General features: G+C 43.7%; 1 protein-coding gene across 2 annotated transcripts in view; it reads left to right on the top strand.

The window, feature by feature from the left end:
* LOC148033872 (uncharacterized) overlaps positions 1-23035 on the top strand; it is a 72334-nt gene extending 49299 nt beyond the window's left edge. The window contains exons 6-16 of one of the 2 annotated variants that reach the window (XM_087681878.1): positions 1176-1232; positions 1625-1745; positions 1914-1980; positions 2172-2213; positions 2310-2415; positions 21142-21252; positions 21537-21608; positions 21715-21816; positions 21926-21972; positions 22085-22112; positions 22209-23035. In XM_087681878.1, the coding sequence (XP_087538004.1) occupies positions 1176-1232; positions 1625-1745; positions 1914-1980; positions 2172-2213; positions 2310-2415; positions 21142-21252; positions 21537-21608; positions 21715-21816; positions 21926-21972; positions 22085-22112; positions 22209-22298 (843 nt within the window). In that variant the 3' untranslated portion in view covers positions 22299-23035. Of the gene's footprint in view, positions 1-1175; positions 1233-1624; positions 1746-1913; positions 1981-2171; positions 2214-2309; positions 2416-21141; positions 21253-21536; positions 21609-21699; positions 21817-21925; positions 21973-22084; positions 22113-22208 lie in introns of those variants that run through there. The other variant, XR_015691387.1, reaches the window with a different exon arrangement.
* Positions 23036-24894: the final 1859 nt, after the last annotated feature.

Genomic DNA, 24894 nt, shown 5'->3' on the forward strand with positions numbered 1-24894 from the left:
GGACAGTGCATGATTTTACTAGCCATGCCCCCTTGAAAAAGCACGAGAACCATTTCTAGGGTTCCTGCCTGTGGGAACCTATCTCTTTGTTATCATTCGTTTATCTGCAAGGTAGGACACCTCTGTGTAGACTCTTGCATCTTAGTCTATTTGTATATTTCTTACACTGGCTAGACTTATGTATCGCCAAAATGTGAAACGTGAATGGACCCTTGACTCTTAATATCTTGGCTTATTATCCTCCATTTAGCTATTGTTCTTCAGAGATTCAGCAATGGAGATGGAAGGTGCAGCTCTGTGTGAATGATGGGGAATTAGGTTCTCAGCCTTGGAGCTTCTGACTTCAATTGCAGCAAGATCTACTGCTGTTTTCTTCTCTTTCTTCTCCAGTCTGAATTTTCTCAGATCTACTCTGTATTCTCGTTAAGATCTCAACATTAGAATACTTTTCACACACTTCACACACATTTGTCCTGAACAGAGCCAACTAGGGTTTAGTAAACATAAAGTTGTGTTTCTGGTTGATCTAGAGTTGGATTGAGACCTCTCAAGGTGCTAGAGCCATCAAGCATTTGATAATCACGCATGGTATGAGAAAATGCTGAAATTTCAGCAAATTGTACCCAATCCAAAGCATTTTGAGTAATCTTAAGCAAGCGAAAGGGGTGCCAGTTTTTCATGCCAATCAGTGTTTTTGTGCCAAGTAGGATCACTCTAACTGCCATCTGTGAGTATTTAATTTGCTGATTGTACTGTTATTACCCTAATTAGTGTTTGCAATCTAGGGTTACTGCTCTTTGAGCTATCAAAAGGCCAGTTTCACTTATGACTGATGCACACTTGCGATCTAGATGTCGGTGCTGTATAAACACTGGTTTAGATAACATCTGACTTCTTTTTATATGAGCAAGCCAGACTCTGAATTCTGTTTCATTATTTTGTAACATGGAAGGACACTATGGGCGAGGCTGCAATACATGACTAGTTGCAATTCAAAATGTTTTGAATAGGATTCAGCTTTGATCCACAGTTGTGCAGAGCAGGAATCCTATGGCTTCATTTGTTTTTGTTTGTCTCAATGCTGACTGTTTTGTGTGGTCGGCAAATGAAATACAGATATCAGCTCATTTTGCTAGACAACAATTGGTCTTAATGCATTATTTTGCATTTTGCAGTCACCGGTGGATGGAAAACCTATGCTTTTAACCCCAGAAGAATCAATCACAATACAGGTGAGTAGGATTACAAATTGTATAAGATGGGTATCTAGTTTCAAGAATACACTCTTCTGTATTCTCAGCACTTTCAGATCAGAACTTGAGAATTGTAGCCTTTATACTTGAGATTAGCCGGTATACAATAATGTTTGGCAGTTCTATCATTATTGAGATTGAAAGGCTCTGAGTTTGGATTCCATATAGCAAATATAGGAGAGCTTCAGGAGGGATACATTTTTTTTCTCTCATCAAAATCCTTCAAAACTCTGAAGGACTTTATTGATGACCTTTTGTGATATTTGGTGGATTTGTTTGAAATATTTTTTGATCAACATTATTACTTCTAAGTGTTGCAAAAGTTGCCATGAGCATTCTTGTTCTAATAGAGCTCATTATCTGGTATGCAGAATAAAATTGGTGCAGACATAATTATGGCTTTGGATGATGTTGTGAAAACCACCACTACAGGCCCTAGAGTTGAGGAGGCTATGTACCGCACTTTACGATGGATTGATCGCTGCATCAAAGGTACTTGATTGTGACGTTTAATATGCATGTAAGTAGCATGGGCAATAGCAAAATATATAATAGGCATTGATTTAGAAGGCTCTTTCAAGGACCTGACAGAAACATAAAATGACTGCAGTTCTGGCTTGAAATGTTTGTGCCATATGCTATTTCTTTTTTGTGTGGCAGCGCATACAAGGCCAGGGGAACAAAATCTATTTGGTATTGTCCAGGGGGGCTTAGATCCTCATCTGAGGTAAGTTCAGCTTGTTATCTCTCTTCATCATGTCCCTATGCTCATTGCTTTAAGCTCATTGCCATATCTTGTTACAGGCATGGTCTGTTCATGGCACGATTGCCGTATTTTTGTTCGTTGCTTAAGACTTAGGATCAGCCTGTTGTTGGAAAGCAAAACCTTGTAGAGATTGATTAACTATTCTTTTGCAGGGATATCTGTGTAAAGGGCTTGGTTGCTCGAAATCTGCCTGGGTTAGTAGTTGTGGATTTGGGTCATAGAATAAGTGATTCTGTAGGGGTTATACAACACTCTGTACATTTAAAGATAGGGTTTCATATCTGTTCTAGGTATGCCATTGGTGGACTTGCAGGAGGAGAGGAAAAGGACTCATTTTGGAGGGTGGTTGCACAGTGTACTGCAGGGTTACCAGAAGACAAGCCTCGTTATGTAATGGTATGCACTTTCACTTCTCTTAGGCGTCTTTTTTTTTTGCAAGTAAAATGTGGCTGATTAAAAAATGAATGGATAAGCTCATTCTTGTGATATGCAATCTTGGAGAGCTCCCTTCTTACTTCTTAATTCTATTCTCTTGCTTATGGAGAGAGAGAGACAGAGAGTGTGTGTGTGTGTGAGAGAGAGAGAGAGAGAGAGAGAGAGAGAGAGAGAGAGAGAGAGAGGAGACTGTGTGAAGCTCTTCATCTCTTCTTTATGCTTCTTCTTCTCTCTCTTTGTGAAGTGAGCTTAGAGTGACTCACGCTCAACAGACTAGCTGAAGCTGATGAAAGTCACAAGTACATCATGTATACGAACCTCTCAAGGCGGTCTGGGGGGGATGGGGGCAAGAAGCCATGGGGGGGGGGGGGGGGGGGGTTGTATTGCCATCTGGGGCTGCTTACGTGCATCACCAAAAACAGATCCTGGCCGCCTCAAGTGCGCATGAAATGACATCGGAGCTCTTGACGAGCCTTGGATTCGCCTTGCACCTGATCCTATCGGTTGCGGAGGGAGTGGATGATACTAAGGTCATCTGTACTGAAAGTCTCTCTTCGCCGAAAGCCTGCTGACACCGCACCTTCCAGATATGCCAGCTAGTATGCCAGTAAGACTCCCTATGATCTCCCATACCTCAAAGTTGTCTGCTGTGGGCTCCAGTACACTTGGTAGATGGGTAGAGCCTCCAAACCGACCACTGCGTACGACCCTGCCTCGATAATGAATATCGTGTCCTGTATCTCGGACTCATATAGAAGGTAGCGGCCTTAGTTGATTGCCTCCCAGCAGAAAGCTTTTCATGAGATACATCCAAGGTTGGGCACTATATGACGAAGGATGCGGTATGCACCTCTCCACACGAGCTGTGCCGTCTCACACGAGCAAAGACAGTGCTTTGGTGTTTCCAGAGGCTGCTGTGTGCAGCATATACAACCTTCCTCCTTCTGCATCAGGGCAAGCCAACTTCCCACCGCCAAGCCTCCATGTGCCACTAGCCATAAGAAATATGATACTCTCATCGGCCTCCAACTATCCCATAGGCGGCGCTAGAAGGTCCGTCGGGAAGGCTTCATGATGCCGTGCTCCACCCAGTGCTTGCTATGTAACGACGTCTAATCCATATTCTCTTGTATCGGTACGTGTTTGCCAATCCTAGTAGTGTACTCCAGGAATCTTGGTTGCTTTTGGGTGACCGTTGTAGCCGGCCATAGCCACTCTCTCGAGTCTCACTCCAGCTCATCAAGTGGCTTGCCCTCCCTGATCTAGAGGCGCCACTTCCTGAGCTCCTACCAGAAGACAAAAGGATCGAGCTGTCTTGTCTTCCCTTGAAGGCCAATCATCGGGATCCTTTTCCATGAAAGGACAACTATCTCCTCATCCTACTGCCCTCTGTCAAGGGCCAGACGTTTCTCCTGTACGATGAAGAGGGTACGAGGTGGAGCGCCGCCCACTCTATGTGCCACCTGTAGGGAGATGCGTGCTGGTGAAAACCTAGCGACCTATACCTCCTCGGGCTCTATTGGGTCTCGTCTTGGGGGTACAAGCCACTCCTGAGGGATTGCTGCATCTATCTCTCTTCTCCTCAACTCCACTCCTCTTTGGTAGCCTGATACTCGTTGCAGCATCTCCTCGTCCACCATCCTGTACACCTCCCACCATGTCCTGATGGTACAAGCCGGGCCGGCCTCTCAACCAGCCCACTGGATAGGCGCTCGCCAATCTGTGCCTCTTTCTAATCTTTGACCTGGGGGTTCTAGATCACCGGCTGATATTCTATCTTCTCTTGGCAGCCTGGGGGGCTCTGTATTAGGGCCTTACGGAGGCCCTACCACATGTGGATTAAGCTGTGTAGGAAATGTGATTTGGGTTAATGTGAAGATCCATCTCAAGGACGACCTCCACTCACTGCCAAGCTTCGGTCTATAGTCTTGAAGACCCTCTTGCAATAGGACCTTCCATGTCTATCCTCCTGGTGTGAGGCCGCGGACTAACTTACCCAAGAGGGCCATACTCTGATACTTTGGGTCTATGGTCCCTAGGCCTCCCTCTGACCGACGCGGTATGATGGTTACCCACGCCACCTTGGCCTTGGAATCCTTGGAGCCGTCTGACCCAGACCAAAGGAAATTCCGCAATAGGCGGCGAAGTTGTAGTACGTAGGATGAGGAGAAGCACCAACACGAGGTGATGTACCAGACCATTGCTAGGAGGACCTAGTTAACCACTAGGGCTCGGCCTACTAGTGAGAGGGGAGCCGTGCTCTAGTAGGTCAGCTTTCTTCAAATATAATTGAGGACTGGAAGAAACTGTTGAGCAGGAGTCATGTCGAGTTTCACCTGGAACCCTAGGTAACGGACGGTTTTGTTAGATATGCTCAATGCCCCATCCTCATAAGGTGCCACCAATGATCCATGGTGCTAAAAGTTGTAAGGCCCCCATTATGAGGAAAAGCCAAATATAAGCCCGTATATTGGTTGAGTCTTGACTTGTATATCAGATGAGGTCTATATGATTGGATGGCAAAAAAGGTGACCATTGTGGGTCTAATCTTTGGGTTGGACTGAGTAGTTAAGCTGGTAGCAACTCGAGGCACACTGCATCGAGTTGCGGGATAAGGGAATATTCCCGGTCCGATGGTATAGGGAATATTCCTTGGAATATTTCTTAGCCAACTAGTGGAGGCTCGTATGGTAGGTCGGTCACACCGACCTAACCGCCTTCGTAGGCTATAAAAGCTAAACCCCTTTACAGCCATCGATCATCTATCTTTCACCTAGTCAGAGTTGTTCTAGCTAGCCTTAAGCTCTTCATCTATCTTCTTTCTTGATCACCATCTAAGCTTCACTGTGGAAGCACATGGGTGGACAGAGCCATCTCTGTATTAGTTGTTTGGAGCTAAAGAAATTTTCTAATTCTCCTCTTATCTGTTGTGTACTCTCTATCTCTATCTCTTTCTCAGATTCTGTTCGCTATGCCGTGTAATTTTTACAGGTATCTAAATCTTAGGTGGACGCCCCACTCCATACTAGAGTTCGGGTCTGTGAGGAAGCTGACCGACTTTTGTCTGTTGATTTTCGCTTCCGTTGCAGAATAGAACATCTCAAGAGCCAGTCTCACTCTCTCCAGTATCAACTCATTGTCCTCTATGTAGAGTGCCGTATCATTTGCATACTCTGAGTCTAACAACTCAGTCTCCTCTCTCATGGGAAGTTGGAGGTCGTGTAATCCGCTCATACGTGCCTTGAGGAAATGAGACATCACCTCTGCAAAGAGTAGGAACAGGTACGGGGCAAAGGGGTAGCCCTGTCGGACCGATCTCTTCAGTCGAAACTCCACCCCTCGCCTACCACCTATGAGAACCCTGCTGGTGGCCGATCTCTAAAGTGCAGAGACCCCACGAATCCAAGCTTGGGGGAAACCCAACCTCACCACGGTGCCCTCCAGGAAATCCCAGTCCACCTTGTCATAAGCTTTCTCGAAATCCAAGAATAGTACGGCCAGTCTTTGCCCATTGTGCTGAGCCCACTCTATCACCTCAAAGAAGGTGAATACATTGTCTAGGATGCTTCTATCTTGGACAAAGCCTGTTTGTGTGTCATGGATGATATTTGGAAGCACGGGGTGTAGTCGCCTACCAATCATCTTTGCCAGTGCCTTATAGGCCACTAATAATAAGGTGATCGATCTCAACTGGGAAAGCTCCAACCGTTCTTCCCCTTTGGGGAGAAGACAGATAAGGCCTGCTGAAATACTCCCTGGCATCTATCGTGAAGTGAAAATCTCTTGGAAGGCCATTAGTAGGAGGTCCTTCACCACCTCCTAGTAGGTGGTGAAGAAGGTCTTAGAGAGGCCATCCTCTCTCGGGCATTTCTGCTCGTCCTATGTATGAAAAGCCTCCTCTAGTTCCTTCTTTGTGAAGGGGGCTATAAGGGACCGTTCCATCTCCTTTGTGATGAGGGATGGGATGTGATCCTTGTTCCATCTCCTTTGTGAGGAGGGATGGGATGTGATCCTAGATCTGCTGTCTACATCGTTGTCCTCTAGCTGAGGTTGTCTCCTGTTGGAAAAGGTGACTATAGTAGTTGGTGGCAATCTCCATCACCTCGTTTGGGCTAGAACAAGTCCTCCCATATTGATCTCGAAGGGTGTGTATTTGCTCTCCTGAGGTGCAAGGTTGATGCATTTGAAAAAACTCCCTGTAAATCGTATCTCCCTTCCGCGCCCAAAAAGCTATTGAGGTGCGGAAAGAGAACTCTAAGCGCCTGTCCTCTAGGCGAGTAATGGCTGCTTGCGCGCGCGTCTCCTGTGTGTGGCGGGCGGGATCCCTTGGTGCCTCCTGTAATAATCTCTGCGTGGCTGCAAGGTCTTGCCGCAGTGCTCTCTCCTCCTCCCAGCTCTGTTACATGGCGTGTATGGTTGCCTCTTGGCAGATACTACTCAACTCAGCTAGGACCTCTGCAACCTCCTCTGCGATGCGGTCCCTCATGCCCCACTTCTTGGTCCAAATTTGCTCTATCTGTCTCGTCACCTCCTCCCTCTTATAGATTGAGTCAGGGATCGGACATGATTGTGTGTCTAGGGCAGATGGTGGGGCATCAAGTATTAGGAGAATCGGGCAATGTTTGGACAACGTAGTGCCCGCCAACTGCCCAGTTTGGCCTCCGCGAGAGCCTCCCCACTCTCTCACATAAAACCTATCCAACCGCTCCAGCAGGACTCCACCTAGCCGTTTGTATCCCCAAGAGAAGTCCAGTGATCTTTTCCTCCTGTGGAAGGCAGAGTCTCTCCAGGCATCGCATGCTCCTATTGCCAGTAGAAAGACCTCCCATGCCTCCTGCTCCTTCCCAGCCATGCCCTGGTAGTTTCTACCTCTGCCCTGTTGGTCCTCCAAAGCCTCTAGGTTGTTGAAGTCTCCTCCAACTATCTACGAGTCTACCTCTGGGAGTCCATTTGTGATCTCCACCCAGAACCTAGTGCATGCCCTAACCTTTGTAGGAGCATAGACATCGAGGACTCCAAGACATGAGTCTCGAATATCCAATCTGATCCATAGAACCCTCCTTATCACTATCATCCTGTGGTCTCATACACAAGCGGCGATAGATGTGTTAAGCTAAAACATGCATTACTTGCTGATTAGTCTCTTAAACAGCCCCAAAACACTAAAAAATGCTCTTTAAGAGCAAAACCCTAAAACAGGGAGTGGTTCGAGAGAGTTTTGTGGAAACCCTAAAACAGGGAGTTATTCAAGAGAATTTAGTGAAAACCCTAATTTTTGGGGCGCCCTTCCACATCTATAAATAAACAAGTTGCCCCCATTCAACCTCATTCTGTCTGTGCAGGTTTCTTGCTCCACGTGCAGATTTCAGCCATCAACCTCCTCCCACGTGGCTATCCAGCCCTCGAGATTGCTGCCACTCCATTTGTGGTTACTCCTGTTGGTGGCGCCTACATCCGTGCTGATGTTAGCTGTTGGCGATATCATCATCTGCTGCGATTTGATCATCCAGTCATCGCCAGCCACATCAGACACTGTTTCAGCCTGTTGTTTATAATAGATTGTGCGTAGCTTCCAGTCTCCTATCGGCGGTACATTGCTGCGTTTTCCAGTTTCCCGCCTGTAGACTGCTGCGTTTTAGTGACCAGCCTGCAGCCATTCACTATTCAGCACTCCTACACTTCGATTGGTGGTCACCGACTTGGAATCCGTCTCCGGTGGACGTCACACTCTGACATTGCTCTGCCCTTGGGCACACTGTACACTCTTACATTCATTTACAACATTCATTCACTTCAAGAGTTGTGTTCTCTCTCTTCCTTCTTCTGCTTGTGTTTGAGTTTTGAGTTTTGCATTTAGGGTTTGAGTTTTTGAGTTTTGTGTTTAGGGTTTGAGTTTTGTCCTTTGTGTCTGCGTCTATTTCTTTGTGTTTTTGTCGTGGTCGGCGACCACTCTGTGTGTCCTCAGTGCAAACCCCAACAGTTTTCTTCACATGGTATCAGAGCCAGTGGTCTTGTAAAGAGTATCTTGTGGATATTGTAGAGAGCTAGTCTTTGAGCGAGGCACACAATATGACTTGTAACGGAATCACAATGTCCCAGACACCTTTTTCTCCAGTTCCTATGATATCTTATAAGGCTTCTCCATCATTGGAGGCCTTGAGACGGCATTATGGACTGGGTGAGGAGAACGACACTCCACCTTCACCAGATTTCACTAACATGACAGAGGACTTTGAGAAGTATTATCGCAACAAGTACGGTGATGTTTACATCCCTCCTACTAGTTTTGCTACCACATCCAGACTGGTTGGTGAGGCTAGCCACCTCTCCGATCATGGAGAACATACGACATTCGGAACGTCTGGCAATCCATCTTCAACATCTCAACCAAGTCCAATGTTAGGTTTGTACAATTCTTTTGTGTTGCATGAATCAAAACTCTCGCCTGTTTTTTCTTTTGAGGTACAGGATCTGAATGGCTTTGCGTATGCAAATTTCAATAGAGAAGGCTCACGAAGCAGACGGAATTCAGGTACATCTATAGCTTCTGTTTTATTTGAGCATATCACATGCACTTCTCACTTTCCTCCCATCCCATCCTCTTCTATATTCCACCTTGATTACCTCTTATCTTTCCAAAACCTTGGATTACACTCCTAGGTTGACTTTGCTGGGTATCCCCTTGACTATCCCCAGCTTCACATCTCACATGATCACTCACATGGAGGGGTTTCTATCCTCAGCTTATGATGTGTCTTCACACTCTCCTTGGGTTACACCTATGCAAGGATTCACATCTTTTGCTCCTTGTGTTTCCATCCCATCTCCTTGGGTTTCTCATGTGGCTACCATGCCCATGCCTAGTCAACCCATCCCTACCTATCGATCCACCTTCCGCACTATCCGCATGCTTGGTGGATACTATGGGATCTATTCCCAAGTGTACTCCACTCCCCTATCCTACCCCCACTACACTTTTTCACACTATCCATCTCGGAGTACTACTACTCTTGTTGCAACGGCCAAGAATGCCTTTATGTAGGAATCGGTTAGACACGAAGATCGAGACAGACTGTCCTACGCATAGTGAGAGCTAGAGAGAGTGAGCACGTATTTAGGTACGATGACGAGTGAGTATCTTTGGGTTTTTAGATAGAGATATATGTGTAAGTACAATTGCTAAGGGTGTGTTCACACCCGAGTACATTTAAAAAGGCAGGAGGCCTTTATTTCCAACAACTCCCACCTAAAGGCAATGTGCCTTAAGAGAAGAAAAGAATCAGCTAAGTCTAGGTATGTACAAAGCTAAAATACGTATATCTATCCAACTCCCATCATCTGTCGACAATGAGCAAACCGCTCTGTTGAAATACGCTTCGCGAGAAGGTTTGCATGGTTATCATCTGTATGCACTTTGACAAGCTCATTGCTTTTGCTGTCAAGTACATCTCTAATGAAGTGGTACTTCACCTGTATGTGCTTTGTCTTTGCATGAAAGACAGGATTCCGTGCTAGCATGATAGTACTCTGACTATCACAATGGAGAACAAGTAACTCTGTGATGTGAAGCTCTCCCACCAGACGTGAAAGCCATAAAGCCTCCTTGCATGCCTCAGTGGCAGCCACATACTCTGCCTCTATAGTAGACAATGCAACACACTTTTGTAGCCTGGAAATCCAAGAGATTGCTCCTCCTGTGAGAGTAAACACATGCCCAGAATTGGACTTCTTGCAGTCCGCATGACCATCATAGTCTGCATCTGTAAAGTCAACAACAGATGCCTTCTGCTTTCCAAAGCAGATGCACAACTCTTTTGTGTCTTTGAGGTATCTCATAATACCTTTCATTACATCCCAATGCTTCTTGCCAGGGGTTGCCATGCATCTGCTAACCACTCCCACTGCAAAGGCAATGTCAGGACGTGTAGCAATCATAGCATACATTAAATTGCCAACAGCTGAAGTATATGGTATCTTGGCCATTTCAGTCTTCTCATCATGAGATGTAGGGCTGTCCTCTAACTTTCACATATAGAGGCAATGGAACCCCAATTGTTTTACCCCCTCCATATTGAAATGCTGCAAAACTTTGAAGATATACTCCTGTTGAGATAGATAGAGTAAGCCTTTCGATCTATCTCTAAGTATTCGCATGCCAAGAATGTGATTTGCATCACCAAGATCCTTCATGTCAAAGCTACCATGAAGACTTTGCTTCAATGAATCCAAGGCATGAGTATCCTTGCCAGCAATCAACATGTCATCAACATACAAAACCAAGATAACCAGGCTACCATCTGCTGCCTTCTTGGTGTACAAGCAGTGATCCACTTGACTTCTATGAAAGCCTTGGGACTACATGAATGTATCAAACTTATGATACCATTCTCTTGGTGCTTGTTTCAGCCCATACAAACTCCTTTTGAGTTTACATACCATTTTTTCCTTCCCTTGTTCAACAAACCCTTTAGGTTGTTGCATATATATGTCTTCATGCAGATCACCATGTAAAAACACAGTCTTTACATCCATCTGTATGAGCTCCATATCCTCAATTGCAACCAAGCCCAAAATGGTTCTCAATGTAGTCATCTTGACTACAAGAGAGAAAATCTCATCAAAGTCAATTCCATGCTCCTGCTTGTACCCCTTTTGCAACCAATCTTGCTTTGCACTTTGGTGAGGAACCAAAAGTGACCATCTTGTAAACCCATTTGCATGGAAGAGTTTTTTGCCCTTTAGGCAATTGCACCAAGTTCCAAGTGCCATTTTTTTTAAGAGATTCCATCTCTGATAGCATGGCTTTATATCATTTCTTGCTGTCCTGTCTGTCCATTGCTTCCTTGAAGCAAGATGGTTCACCACGGTTTGTCAACATGACATAATCAGCCACACTAATTGCACCAGGAACAAACTTGTTAGGTTGTCTAGTAGCCCTAGACGATCTCCTAACCCAATGGTCATTGTTTGCTGGCTGTTCTTGCAAATTTCCATTTTCAGAATGCTGTCCTGGCATTTCAGCCTGCAAATCAGCATTAACAGCTTGCTGTCGTGGCTGTTCTTGCATATGTAACGGCTCATTTTCATGGGCAACAGCTGGCTGATCATTTCCAGCATCATTTCGTGCATTTACTGGTTCATTTACACCATGTATTTGCTGCTGTACAATGGGCACATTTTGCTGTCCAAAAGGTATTTCTTCTCGGAATACAACCCTACGGACCTCCTCAGATTTTCAGGCTGTTTGTGCATGCGATCTTTTCGGAAGATAACGTCATTGCTTCGTACTATTTTCCTTTTCTTGGAATTCCACAATCTATATCCCATTTCACCCTCGCCACCATATCCTAGGAAAATGCATTTACAGGACTTTGGCTCAAGTTTGCTACATATTTCTTTATGTTGTGCACAAAAGCCTTGCAGCCAAACACTTTCAGATGAGCATATGAAGGTGGCTTGCTTGACCACGGTTCTTGGGAAACCTCCACTCCTCCCCCCCCTCCCCCCTTCCCCCCCCCCCCCCCCCCCCCCCCTTTCCCCCACCCACACATACACACACCTGTTTGGTGAGTGATTAATCAAGTGAACGACTGTCATAACAGCCTCTGCCCAAAAACCAGCATGAGATAGCATCGTACGGAGCTTATTTTGTATGGTCCGATTCATACACTCTGCAACTTCATTTTGGAGTGGATTATGAGGGGTAGTGAACTCACTCTTTATCCCTTTGTTGTCACAAAATGCCTGAAAGGCCTTGGACACATATTCACTACCATTGTCAGAGCGAAGAGACTTAAGTGTCTTATCTGTCTGATTTTCAGCCAATGCCAAGAATTTTTTAAACTTATCAAGTACTTCATCCTTACTATGAATGGGATAAACCCATACCGTCCGTGTAGCATCATTGACAAAGGTGACAAAATATTTCTTCCCCCCTAAAGATAATCGTGGCATTTGACATACATCTGAATGTACTAACTCTAGAGGAGAAGATTTCAAAGAAAGAGACTTTTTGTGAGACGTTTGTGTATGTTTGCCATAAATACAATGATTACAATGCTCAAAATTAGCATAACGAAGACATGACAAGTAACCCAAACGAGAAAACACTTTCATTCCTGTTTGACTCATGTGTCCCAACTGGCCATGCCACAAAGAAATGCTTGGTTGCTCGGTCACGCAACAACATGGTCACTCACACTAGATACATGAAGTGGACACGAAGTATCACTCTTGCAACCTCTGGCAATAACCCTAGATCCCTTACAGATCTTCCATTTTCCATCACCAAATGTGGTATGAAAACCATCATCATCTAGCTATCTTGTGCTAATCAAGCTCTTCTTGAGTTGAGGTACATGCCTTACATGCTGAAGTATGAAGACAGAGCCATGCTGAAACTGTAACTGCACACTGCCAATACCTGCAATCTCACATGCATAGTTGTCCCCAAGATGGACAACACCATGTCGACCCCTTGTATAGGCGGAAAACCACTCACGATGAGAGGTGACATGAAAGGAAGCACCTGAATCAAGAATCCAGGTATGCACGTCATCATCTTTATCTGCAAGTAAGGCATGGACCAAAGTGTAAAGAGACAAAGAGTACATCACTCCCACTATAATTGTCATGAGTGACTACATTTACCTCTTCAATTTTTACACTACTCTTCTTAGGTTGTTTATCCTTCTTCTCTTCCTTGTTATCATCTGTCTTCTTGACTTTTCCTTTCTTTTTCTTCCATTTGTAGCAGTCACGTTTAAAGTGACCCTTCTTGCCACAATGGTGGCATTCAACATCTTTGCCATGTGATTTATTGCGTCCCTTGCAATCATATTTGCCCTTTTGCTGTGATCTGCCCCTAGTATACAAAGCACTGGAAGACTTACTGGATGCATTGTTTTGCCGATTCATCTCTTTCATAAGTAGAGCACTCTCTACATCAGCATACAAAAGGATTACATTAGGATTGCTCATAGCAGTCTTGAATGTATCCCAACTCTCTGGTAGAGTGCAAAGCAATAAATGAGCCTTAAATTCCTCATCAATCATGAACTTTAAGGCAACCAGTTGGCTGAAAATGGAGTTAAACTCACTCAAGCGAGTAGACATTGCTATACCCTCTTTCATACGCAAATCCATAAGCTTTTTCAGCCAATACACTTTGCTTGCAGCACTCTTTTGTGTATACAGTTCTTCTAGTCTAGTCTATGTAGCATATGCAGACTCCAAACCTTCAATGTTGAAGAGCAAGGCATCAGAAATTGATAGCTCTATGGTTAAGCGTGTAAGCTCATTTAACTCATCCCAATCGTCCTGATCCATGTCCGTGGGCTTTGTTCCTTTGGTTTTGATTGGCTTTGCTTGCTTCTGTTGTAACAAGATATTGTAGCATTGCTTTTGCCAAATTGCAAAATTGTGTGCGCCTTCAAGATTCTTTATGTGTATCAAATTACTGTTGTCATTGCTGCCAACCATGATTTTCAGCCCAAATGTGACAAAAAAACCAGCAAATGCAAGCTCAAAATGTCACCCAAGTGACCAAGGTACAAACAATTACCAATCAGCAATAAATTACCACGCAGAAGCACAGATTTTAGATTTGTAATTAAATTTTCCGAAGCACCAAACCATGTGCTACAGCATTATCCAATTGATTACAGTTGTTTCAAGGGCATGTGCATCACATTACATGAGGAATCCCAAAATTTCAGTTGTAATTTTTGTTGTACATGTACTTAGGGGCATAAAATTTGACACGAACGGCCAAAATTTTGTGCTCAAAGCATCAAACACACATTGGCATTTCCTTTGGCATGCATAGGACAAGCCAATTTTGCCAAAATAGAGCAATTTCAGTAAAACCCCCAAATTTTACCAAGTGTTGATATCCAAATTGCGCGGAATTCAACCTGCATGTATATAAAATGACCAAATGTTGCACAAATTTTACCCAAATTGCACGGGGTCCAATGTGCCTCAATATTGAGAAATAAGATAAATTTCAGCCCAATCTGTGCATGTACATTAAAAGCCCCAAATGTTAGAGGAAAAATTATACAAATTCCTATAATTTTTGAGACAAATTTGCTTGTCTTGTATTACATTTTCCAAATATGGAAAAAGCCCCAAATTTTATGGGTCCAATGTTGAGAAATTTCACTCAGATGAGCAAAATTTGTACAATTTTGGCGAAATCCCTAATTCAAATGCGCAGAATGTGTGCAATTTTGACGCAGTTTTCTCAATTTTGCATGAAGAGTACTGAGTTTGAAGAAGCCCCAAATTTCTGGGCCAAAATTATACAAATCTGGCCTTTTGTGCCTGGCGCGCAAAACTCCGTAAAGAAGTTGACTTTTTTGTTTTAAAAAAAAAAGATTTTAAAAAAATTGTGACGGGGTCCGTTGATTCTGTTCGACTGTCCCGCCACGCGCGATGTGTCCCGACGAAAGTTGCTTGCCGACTACTGCACACGCTGTTCGTGGGACTTGTTCGTCGCTGCCTGCTGTGGTGTGGTGGTTGCCTCGTCGCCTGGTGTTCGTCAGCGTTGTAGCTGCACGCCTGGTCCATGTTTGCTGCAATCGACTGTTGCTCCCGCTACCCACTGTCTGCACGTCACATTTGCTGGAGACGCCTGTCAGTTGGTCGCGAGTTCGCCACTCTCTCCTCGCTGTTGTCTGGCCTTGTCGCCTGTGACTCTCCTGCTCGCCTTTGAGTTGTCTCGTCCCCACGCTGGTCTTCTGCCTCAGCATGACGATCGTCTGTAGCACCTTATGCTCTGATACCAGTTTGTAGGGAAGGACCGGTTAGGCACGAAGATCGAGACAGACTGTCCCACGTGCAGTGAGAGCCAGAGAGAGTAGAGTAGAGAGTGAGCACGTTTTTAGATACAATGACGAGTGAGTATCTTTAGATTTTTAGATAGATATATATGTGGAAGTACAAGTGCTAAGGATGTGTTTACACCTGAGCACATTTAAAAGGCGCGAGGCCTTTATTCCCAGCACTTCACGGATAAGGCCCGTTTTAACGGGTCAAAATTCACCACTTGGTCTAATTTCATGCAACAAGTGCTCGAGTCCCAGGGTCTTTGGGACCTCGTCATTGGTCTAGAGCTATGTTAGACCCTCGACTAGCTCACCTTGACTAAATCCGTCAATGGAGAGCCCGCAATGCCACAACCAATGTTAAGCTGATGCAGGGATTGCTTCCTGAGTTTCACTCTCAGTTACAGCACTTTCCGCTCGCGTCAGAGCGTTGGAGTCATCTTCTTGACCGCTATGTGACTCGTGATCGTACTCGGCACATCAATCTTGACTTTGAGCTTCAAGAGTTTTTTATTAAAGAAGGGGAGGATAGTCAAGCTGTTTGAATATAGGTGGCTACTTACCGAGTTCGCCACTACTGGCTCTCCAAAGTCAGATGACGATTAGGTTACATTTTTCTTGAATAAGTTGCCTGAAAAGTACTTTAATTTCATTCACCACATCATCTCCCAACCTATATTGCCAACCTTCTACGAGTTTGAGTGCCAGTTCTTGTGTTACGCGAGGCTGTATTACCAAGTCCACAAGAAATCCTCATCCCAGTCTTATTTAGAGTAGAGGGGGTTGGTTGTCTCTATTTCGGGAGGGAAAACCACTAGTGGCAAGAACTCGCAAGGTGTGAAGGCAAGCCAATCAACGCGTAACTCCTCTTCCTCAAATGGAACCAAAGAATCTAGACCTATTTGGCAGCAACTCCCTTAGAAAAACCGGTTTTGCACACACTGCCAGAGAGCAAGCCATGTGGGCGAGGAGTGTCGCTCCAAGGCCGAAGGTCTTCCACCTAAAAAGCCACAACAGACCACTACAGAGTCTAGTGGGGCTACGCCTTTCGCTCCTGCTTCATCTGCTCCTTCAACACCCGTTGTTGCTACTGGACATGTGGCTCGAGTATAGCCTTAGCAGCCCATCTCTTTCACTACCCCTGAGGGATTGGTTGATTGGTTCGCAGGTTTTGATCCCATTGTACTTCATGCATCTATCTCACCTTCCTTTCCACCTCATCAAGCGTTACCTTGGCAGCGCTCTGCTACTGGATATACGTGATCGTGACCACCTTCTTAGACTAGCATGTCTCTAGGTCCTTTCAGATACCCTAAGTGAATCTAGCATTCATTTTTCACACTCTTAGAGTCGGGCCCATAGGATTCATTGTCCTTAGCTTTTCCATTCTTTTGACTTCCGTTGCATTTACTCACACACATACACATTCATTGCATTTATTTTGAGTTAGATTTCCTTTTCTGTTATGTTTTGCTTTGGAGCATCTTACCACTAATCTTTGTGTTTGCAGATTCTCATCTCTTTTGTAGGGTTTTATCTTTTAGTGTAGGGCTAACTTGTAGATTGCTTTGGTTCTACCTGGGCTAGATACGTGGGAATGCGCACCGTTCCTTTCATGGTTTTATCATCCTAGGAGTGCTTGCTCTTCTTCTAGCATGGCAGTTTTCCCTCCCGAGGCAGATCGTGCAGCATCTCTTTTGATGCTATCATGGCGGTGACTTCTACCTTGCTCTTCTAGAGGGATGCTTCATCCACTTCCTCTTCTTTCATTCCTTATGATTCTCGGCACCATACAAAGATTGACATCAGGCTCTTCCTTCTTCGGCATCTACCTCTAGGTTGAGAGGAGAATTTCTACTCTCCTTGGTATTCTACAAGCTTTAGCACTTTTGTCTTCGACATCGGCTTCTCTCCCTTGTCGTATCTTACCCTTTGCACACACTATCCAAGTGGCACTTGCTGCATGAGTATTCCTCAGCATGTAGGATACTTTGCATCTCATTGTGCAGAGCACCACTTAAGTGGATCCTAGGCATTTTCCACCGGCGATAGATGCCATCACACCACCGTCCTCCTTCATCACGTGGATACCTCATTACCTATTTTTCTCGTCATCAACACCTTGAGCGGATGGGTTAGCTTGTATTGTTTTCTGATGTGTTGGGTGTATCCTACCTACTCCCGTCTTCTGGGTCACTTTTACTCAATTGGCCGCATCCCATAACATTTACCTCACTTATTTTTTCAAAAAAAGTTCCATGTGGTTCCATCCGCCTTTGTAGGGCTTGGTAGGCTATTGGGCAGCCGACGTGCACCCTTTGTCCGATGCCTTGTCCTCTCTTGGGTGACTACATGGATTCCCTTGGTAAGATAACCATCGCCTCTGTAGTCTTGGCAGGCCATTGGGCAGCCGCCGTGCACCCTTTGTTCGATGCCTTGGTTGCTTTGGGTTGGGACGCCTTGGGGTCACTAAACATCACAATGGGTGGCCTCACCTTTCAGCTCAGTTTTGGGTCTGGGAGGGGGTGTTGAGCTAAAACATGCATTACTTGCTGATTAGCCTCTTAAACGGTCCCAAAACACACTAAAAAATGCTATTTTAGAGCAAAACCCTAAAACAGGGAGCGGTTCGAGAGAGTTTAGTGGAAACCCTAATTTTTGGGCCGCCCTTCCAATCTATAAATAGACAGGCTGCCCCCATTCAGCCTCATTCCGTCTGTGTAGGATTCTCACTCCACGTGCCTTCTCCCATGTGGCTGTCCAGCCCTCAAGATTGTTGCCACTCCATCTGTGTTTGCTGATGCTGTTGGTGCCTTCATCCATGTTGATGTCAGCTGCTAGCGACATCCTCATTTGCTGCAATCTGATCATCCAATCATCGCCAGCCACATCAGACACTTTTTCAGTTTGCTGTTTATAGCAGACTGTGCGCAGTTTTCAGCCTCCGATTGGCGGCATGCTGCTGTGTTTACTAGTTGACAGACTTGAAACTGCTGCGTTTTGGTGACCAGCCCGCTGCCATTCACTATTCAGCACTCGTACACTCCAACTGGTGGTCACAGACTTGGGATTCGTCTTCGGTGGACGTCACACTCCAATATCGCTCTGCCCTTGAGCACACTGTACACTCTTACATTCATTTACAACATTCATTCACTTCAAGAGTTATGTTCTCTCTCTCCCTTCTTCTGTTTGTGTTTGAGTTTCTGTGTTTGAGTTTTTGAGTTTTGCCCTTTGTGTTTGCGTTTGTCTCTTTGTGTTTTTGTTGTGGTTGTACACTTTGTGTGTCCTTGGTGCAAACCCTAGCAGTTTTCTTCACAGATGCTCCAGGTGGTACTATCAATGCATCTATCAGCCATGCTGGAGTCGTGACTCTATACATTGGTAGAAACGGGCCGCCTGTGCCAAGGGCCACTCGATCACATCCCGTGGAGCTCTCCACTGTGGAGGGGCTCCAAAGATAATGCTCAAGTGTGGGACCTCGGCACTAGCCCAGGGGCCACTCAATGACATCCCGCGGAGCTCTCCACTGTGGAGGGGCTCCAAAGATAATGCTCAAGTGTGGGACCTCGGCACCAGCCCACCAGTTAATGTCCATTATGCAACTAGGCTAGTGCTATGCAAACAGTGCTAGTCCTTCTTCTCCCATCCACTGGGAGATGTGGTCCTCCACCCGACTCTTCAACTCCTCCTCTATTTGTGTCGTCGTCCAATCCCCAGAGTGAGAGGATTGAAGGAAAAAAACGTAGTTTGGTCCATCCAGTGGTGCTAGTAGATGGACCTTGCCCCTCGACTTATGAACCATGAAGATCCCCACCTCTAGAGGTATTGGCCCATAGTACTTTATTGCGAGTCTGGGGAAAAGTAAAGTGACTGGGTGTTTGAGAAATCTGTTGTGGAGCTGGCGGGAGAGGGCGTGGGCACAGCGCGTTTGCTGAAAGGCAGTGCAGTGCGACAGGACGGAGGGAGAGGGAAGGCTGGATGGTGGGAGGAGGGGGAGGCGAGTTCTGTGGAAGGCAGGGGAGGCTCTGGGTGGGTGCGATGGTGGTGCTGGATGGGGGCGATGGCAGCAAAGGCATGACGGGTTCGAGCTCTCGTTTTTCGCTTACTTCTCTTAGGCATCTATGTTGGGTTGTGCTTTGTATTGTGGCATGTCTGTGCTTGTATTGGGTGGTGGCTGGTAGCTGCTACTAGGCTGTGAGCTTGTAACCTGGTCCACAGCCTGCACATACCTTGTTTTCTGCTCTGATTTTTTTACTGCCACCTTTTTTGTGTCCTTGGGTGATTTCTACCTTCTGGGTAGTTTGCTCCAGACATGGTCAGTAGTGAATGAGAGACGATTTAAAGTTAAGTGACATGAGCGGCGTAACACTCATAAGAAATGAAGTGTGCAGCGTCCTTGTTAAGAGTTGTCATAGTAACCAAGAAAGTGTTTCGTCGATTGTATTTTGAACAAAAAGAACAGGGCAGTTCAGGACACACGAACATTTCTCTGCATCCAGAAACAGTGCAAAACAAGTGATCTCTCTGTGCACTTGTGTGTACATGTTGATTTTTGGAGCATTTGTCTTTGCCAAAGTTTCTAGTGAAATGATTCAAATAAGAAGTCCACCTTCTGGACTATGATTAGAGTTTCACCTTTGGCAAATATACTTGCAGCAATTTCTATTGGTATGCTGATTCTTATAGTTCTTGTAACTGTCTAAAAATATGGTTAGGCACCACGTGTAACAAAAATTTCAAACTGAAACTAATGCATTGTCAATATATTCAAGACAGGACCCATGGATTAACTTCAACAAGAGAAAGAGGAAGACAACAAAATAACACTTCTACCTCAAGTGGGAATTGCGATATACAATTTGAAAATAGTAAGAGATATACAGCAAAACCCTTGGGAAACATACAGTGCACTGCAGGGGCGTGGTATATGACTTATGCCCAGGACCGCAGCATGTATAGTGAAATAGATCTTAAACACAAGTTCTATGAATGAGTATTGGAGTGAAAGTTTTCCCATTGAGTATTTGTTAAATTAGTTGAACCAGCTCTGGATTGCTCAAACATAGTCCACACTTGGCTAAATCATTATCTGCATAAGAGTTATTTGAACATGAGAGCTGGTCAACTGTATTATATCTGAACCTTGATAACTGGCAAGACTGGATCTAGTGTAAGGTGGGTCTAGACCTGCTACCTGTTGATGAATGCTGCTTTTGGAAAACCTCAACAAAAATGTTTATGTGACCCCACTAAAACTGTGACTGCAATTCTATGATGTTGGTCTTTGTAAATTCTTCATATGGCCTGCTCTTCTGGTCAGGACATGCCAGCAAAAATGCCCAAGTTTATTTGCTCAGATTTCTGGGCCTCTCTTAACAATTTCCATCATTACCTATTTCTCCACAGCTTTTGATGTATCATCACTTATTTGCCCACAACATTTGATGTACTTCATTGGCAGGTTTAGTGTTAAAATTGTTAATATGTGCTACTGATGAAAGCAAAACTATCAGATACATATACCACTTTAATCACAGAAAATGTCGTTTATTGGATTTGCATGTAGTGCAGTGGAATTTGTTATGTGATTTCTGATGAACGCAATAGTATCAGAGGAATACGCAAAACTTCGATGAGTCTATGTGTAGATTTGACAGCTTCTTTTCCATCCCCTCTTAGCATTTTGCGCTGGATTCTTTTCACACATAGGGATGAGTCATTGAATTTGCATTTTCTGCAGTAGCAAATACAACCATTTGCTAAATAATGGGTTCTCTACTAGTATTATTTGTTGAAACTTGCAGAGTACTTGGAAGTTTTGCTTATGTTTTGTGCATTCGTTTTTTTTTTGCAGGGGGTTGGGTTTCCCCTGGATATTGTAGTGTGCAGTGCATTAGGTGCAGATATGTATGACTGTGTATATCCCACACGCACAGCTCGCTTTGGCACGGCACTTGTTCCTGAGGTTAGTTGATGGCAAGAACTTAAGACAGACACTCTTAGAAAGAGCATAGTTATGCTTAAGACAGTGAAAGTCTCTAATAGATGCTCTTGGTTCTAAAATACTTTGAAGTTTTTACTGTGATTATAGCCTATCTGTTGTTTTCAAACAGAAAAATCTAAAACTGAAGAGGAGAAATAGTTTTCACATGCCATGAATGGGCAGGTTTTAAAGCTTAACTGCAGCATGCAGTGTACGAGTCATTTTGTATTTAACTGCTTGATATCATGGTTTTCACTCCATGACAGGGGGTTCTAAAGCTGAAACATGCGTCAATGTCAACCGATCTGCGACCCTTGGATGAGACTTGCTCTTGCATGGTACTTTACTTCTTATTCTTAGAATTTGAGATTGAGTCACTAGATGACCAGACTTACACTTAATGTCTTTTGCAAATTGATTGCAAAGCAGATTGTGGTTTTCTAGGTTTGCAAACGTTACACGCGTGCATACCTTCACAGTCTTGTAACAAAAGATGCTTTAGGATCACAGCTTGTGTCATACCACAATGTGGCTTACATGATGAAGGTGAGTTGTTTCAGACGTGTTTTGCATCATTGTTGCAATTAGCTGCTTGAATCATATAATAGTAGTTTAAATCTCTGTGATTCTAAGATGCAAGCTTCTCTTTCTCCAGCTGAGTCGTGACTTACACGAGTCCATACTACAACAACGGTTTCCTGAGTGAGTATTATGGTTGCCCATGGATGTTAAAATTTTGAAGTATCGAAGTTCTGATTTGCCCCTTTTTAAAAGTAATGCTAACTTGCTAACTGATGATTATTAAAAATTGCAGGTTCGTGCAAGAATTTCTTCGAAAACAGGTTTCTCTACCAGTCTAGATTGCCTTTAAAGCTATGGTGATTTCTTCTGATATTGTGAGTTCAAAAGTGGATAAGAGTTTCCTGGTTTTGGTGCAGTTTCCTCAAGGGGATGTACCAGAGTGGGTTTGCAATGCCATGGAGGTTGCTGGCATAGATATATCTCTGTGTTGTGCACCCCTGAAATGATGTTTTGTTCCGACAGATTGGTAAAAATTTTGTTTGCAACTGCAGCGAATACTGCAATGCACCATAGCTTACTTCTCTGCTGATGATTGGATTTTCATCAGCCAAAAGTTTACCTTTTGATATGGCTAAGTCTTCCAAAAAATGAAGGCTTTGATAGTGGCAGTGGTAAACTTTTGATATGGCTTAGCCTTCCAAAAAAGGCTTTCATTGCGGCAGTGGTAAACTAACTTTGTTGAGGGCTTCTTTTACATCAATCAATGTGCAGTCTTTCATCTTAAGGGAGTCATGCAGTGGAATGGTGGAAGACTACAGTCGCACACAGTGGGCAAGCTTTTGATGTCCAAAAGAGCCACCCTACAAACTCAGGCGCACAAGATTTTGGGGAAAATTGCTTGTGTCAAAGCTTCTCTTACAAGGACATGAGACTGCAGCAGCGTGGTTGACCAGGCAGAATGCTTTCTGATAACCATTGAATATGGACAAGCTATTAAATATTTTTCTGACAATCACTGAATTTTAACAAGGTATCAATGTATATGTAAAATTTTACATTGACATTAACCTCACATTTAAAGGGATGTTACTTTGTTCAACCCTCAAACATGAACAGTAGCCTCAAATTTTGTTGTGAAGGTTGCCTCTTTGTTGCTATATTGCATGGGCCTCCTTTTGAAGGTTGGTATCTTACGGGAAAGATAAACCGCTTTGAAGCGTTTTGCAATTGAAGATTGACCTTGCCCCTACCACTTATGTTACTGCTTCATGTGTACACAGTTGGGTTGTTTGAGAGTAGTATATATATATATATATATATATATATATATATATATATATATATATATATAGAGAGAGAGAGAGAGAGAGAGAGAGAGAGAGAGAGAGAGAGAGGCCTATGTGGCAAATCATATACTTGGTTTGTGTCTAATGATGCACAAGTTTAAAAAAAATGCATGGGGTACAGTATGGGCAGGCTTATACTTTGTCTTGTGGGTGTGGGATGCCTTGATTTGGATGATATAGATGGCCTCATAGTAGGGGATAGGTATGTCCATGTGAGGAATTGATCTTTCCTTTGTTGCATTTTTACTAGTAAGGGCCTTTTGGAGGGTGCATCTGGATTAGACTTTAGGAGTCTTCTCTGAGGATAAATTATAGGAGCCATTATTCTACAAAAGTGGGAATATGCCCATCCTTCAAGAACCAGTTTTCTTGTATGCCAGGAGAAGTGGTGATTGTGTGGTGCTACTCTTTTGCTCCACATAGCAGTTTGTTTAGACTCAGCTAGCATCTGGATTAGACTTCAGGAGTCTTCTCTCAGGATAAATCATAGGAGCCATTATGCTACAAAATTGGGAATATAGCCGTCCTTCAAGAACCATTTATCTATGTGGTTCCCTTGCCTTGGCTCCCTTTGATGGTAACTCCCATATATGCAGGAGTGTCACCTTTGTGTGGTTCCCTTTCTATCTTATCATTTCTTGGATGATATTGAGGGATGGACAACCTTGTGTTAGTCCAACACTCTCTTAAACCTTTTCGGTATTTGCTACATTTGTGAAGTTTGTGAACCACGGATTGGTGGTATTCCTACCATGTACAAGGTGAGAAAAATTAGGAGTGAATATAGCATGAAGAAACACAATGTTTCTTTCATGAAAAGCATTGAATGAAAAAAGGAGAAAGAAGACAAAGATCTCTCAATGTAAGATCATTCAAATTTCAATGGTAGATTTTACTCGTAAGAGTAAAGGTTGTAACTAATGTATTTCTACTTAAATGGATAGTTAAATCAACACAAGAAAAAGCTAACATATTTGACCAAGAACAAAAAGCCATAATGGCAAGGTTTGTCAGAGCAATGTACATATCTTCAATATCAAGAGAAGTTATCAATTTCAAAGTATACGAGTATAAGCTTTGTACAAACCTATTGAAGGATGAAAGAAAGATATCTACATATAGCTCAACAATATTTTGGCTTGTCCAAGGACATGGTTTTGGAGCTTATATGCTATATTTTTGAGTACATATGCAATGAGATGTGAACATAGTCAGATATGTGCAATTTATGAAAATTAGATGCTTGGATTTTGAGATAGACCTTGAAAACTAAAGTAAAATAATAGTGTTCGGTATATCCTAGTTGAACTAGTGTCAAAATTGAACTAAAATCGATTGGTAAGAACTCGGTTTGGTGGTCATAAAGGCTAAAATAATGATTTCTAAGGTTGGCAGAAACAATTAGTCACTCGTGATACTAAGGGCTTGTGCAATTTGGGATCGCATAATAGGGAAGCTTGATAACCAAAGGTATGCATGTGATGACTTTCAATAAGAAGTTGAAGGATGTATGTATATTGGGTAGATAAGAATGGAATCCTTCTACGTGCACCTTGGATGTTATGTAAATTATAAAAAGAAAGTATTAAAAGGCACAATCTACTCCTTTAGGGCCATTAAAGCATCTATGGTAACAATAAAACAGAGGATAAATTTTTGAAATTAAAAGTCTAAGTCAATGACCAAGGGAATTAGAGAGAAGTCAAATGTGCAAATTTGAAGGTCAAATACTTAAAAGAGAAAATAGGCCTTGAGA

The sequence above is a fragment of the Lygodium microphyllum genome, chromosome 7 (assembly GCF_053477565.2).
Source record: "Lygodium microphyllum isolate KBCC chromosome 7, Lygodium_microphyllum_v1.1.10, whole genome shotgun sequence".
Classification (NCBI taxonomy): domain Eukaryota; kingdom Viridiplantae; phylum Streptophyta; class Polypodiopsida; order Schizaeales; family Lygodiaceae; genus Lygodium; species Lygodium microphyllum.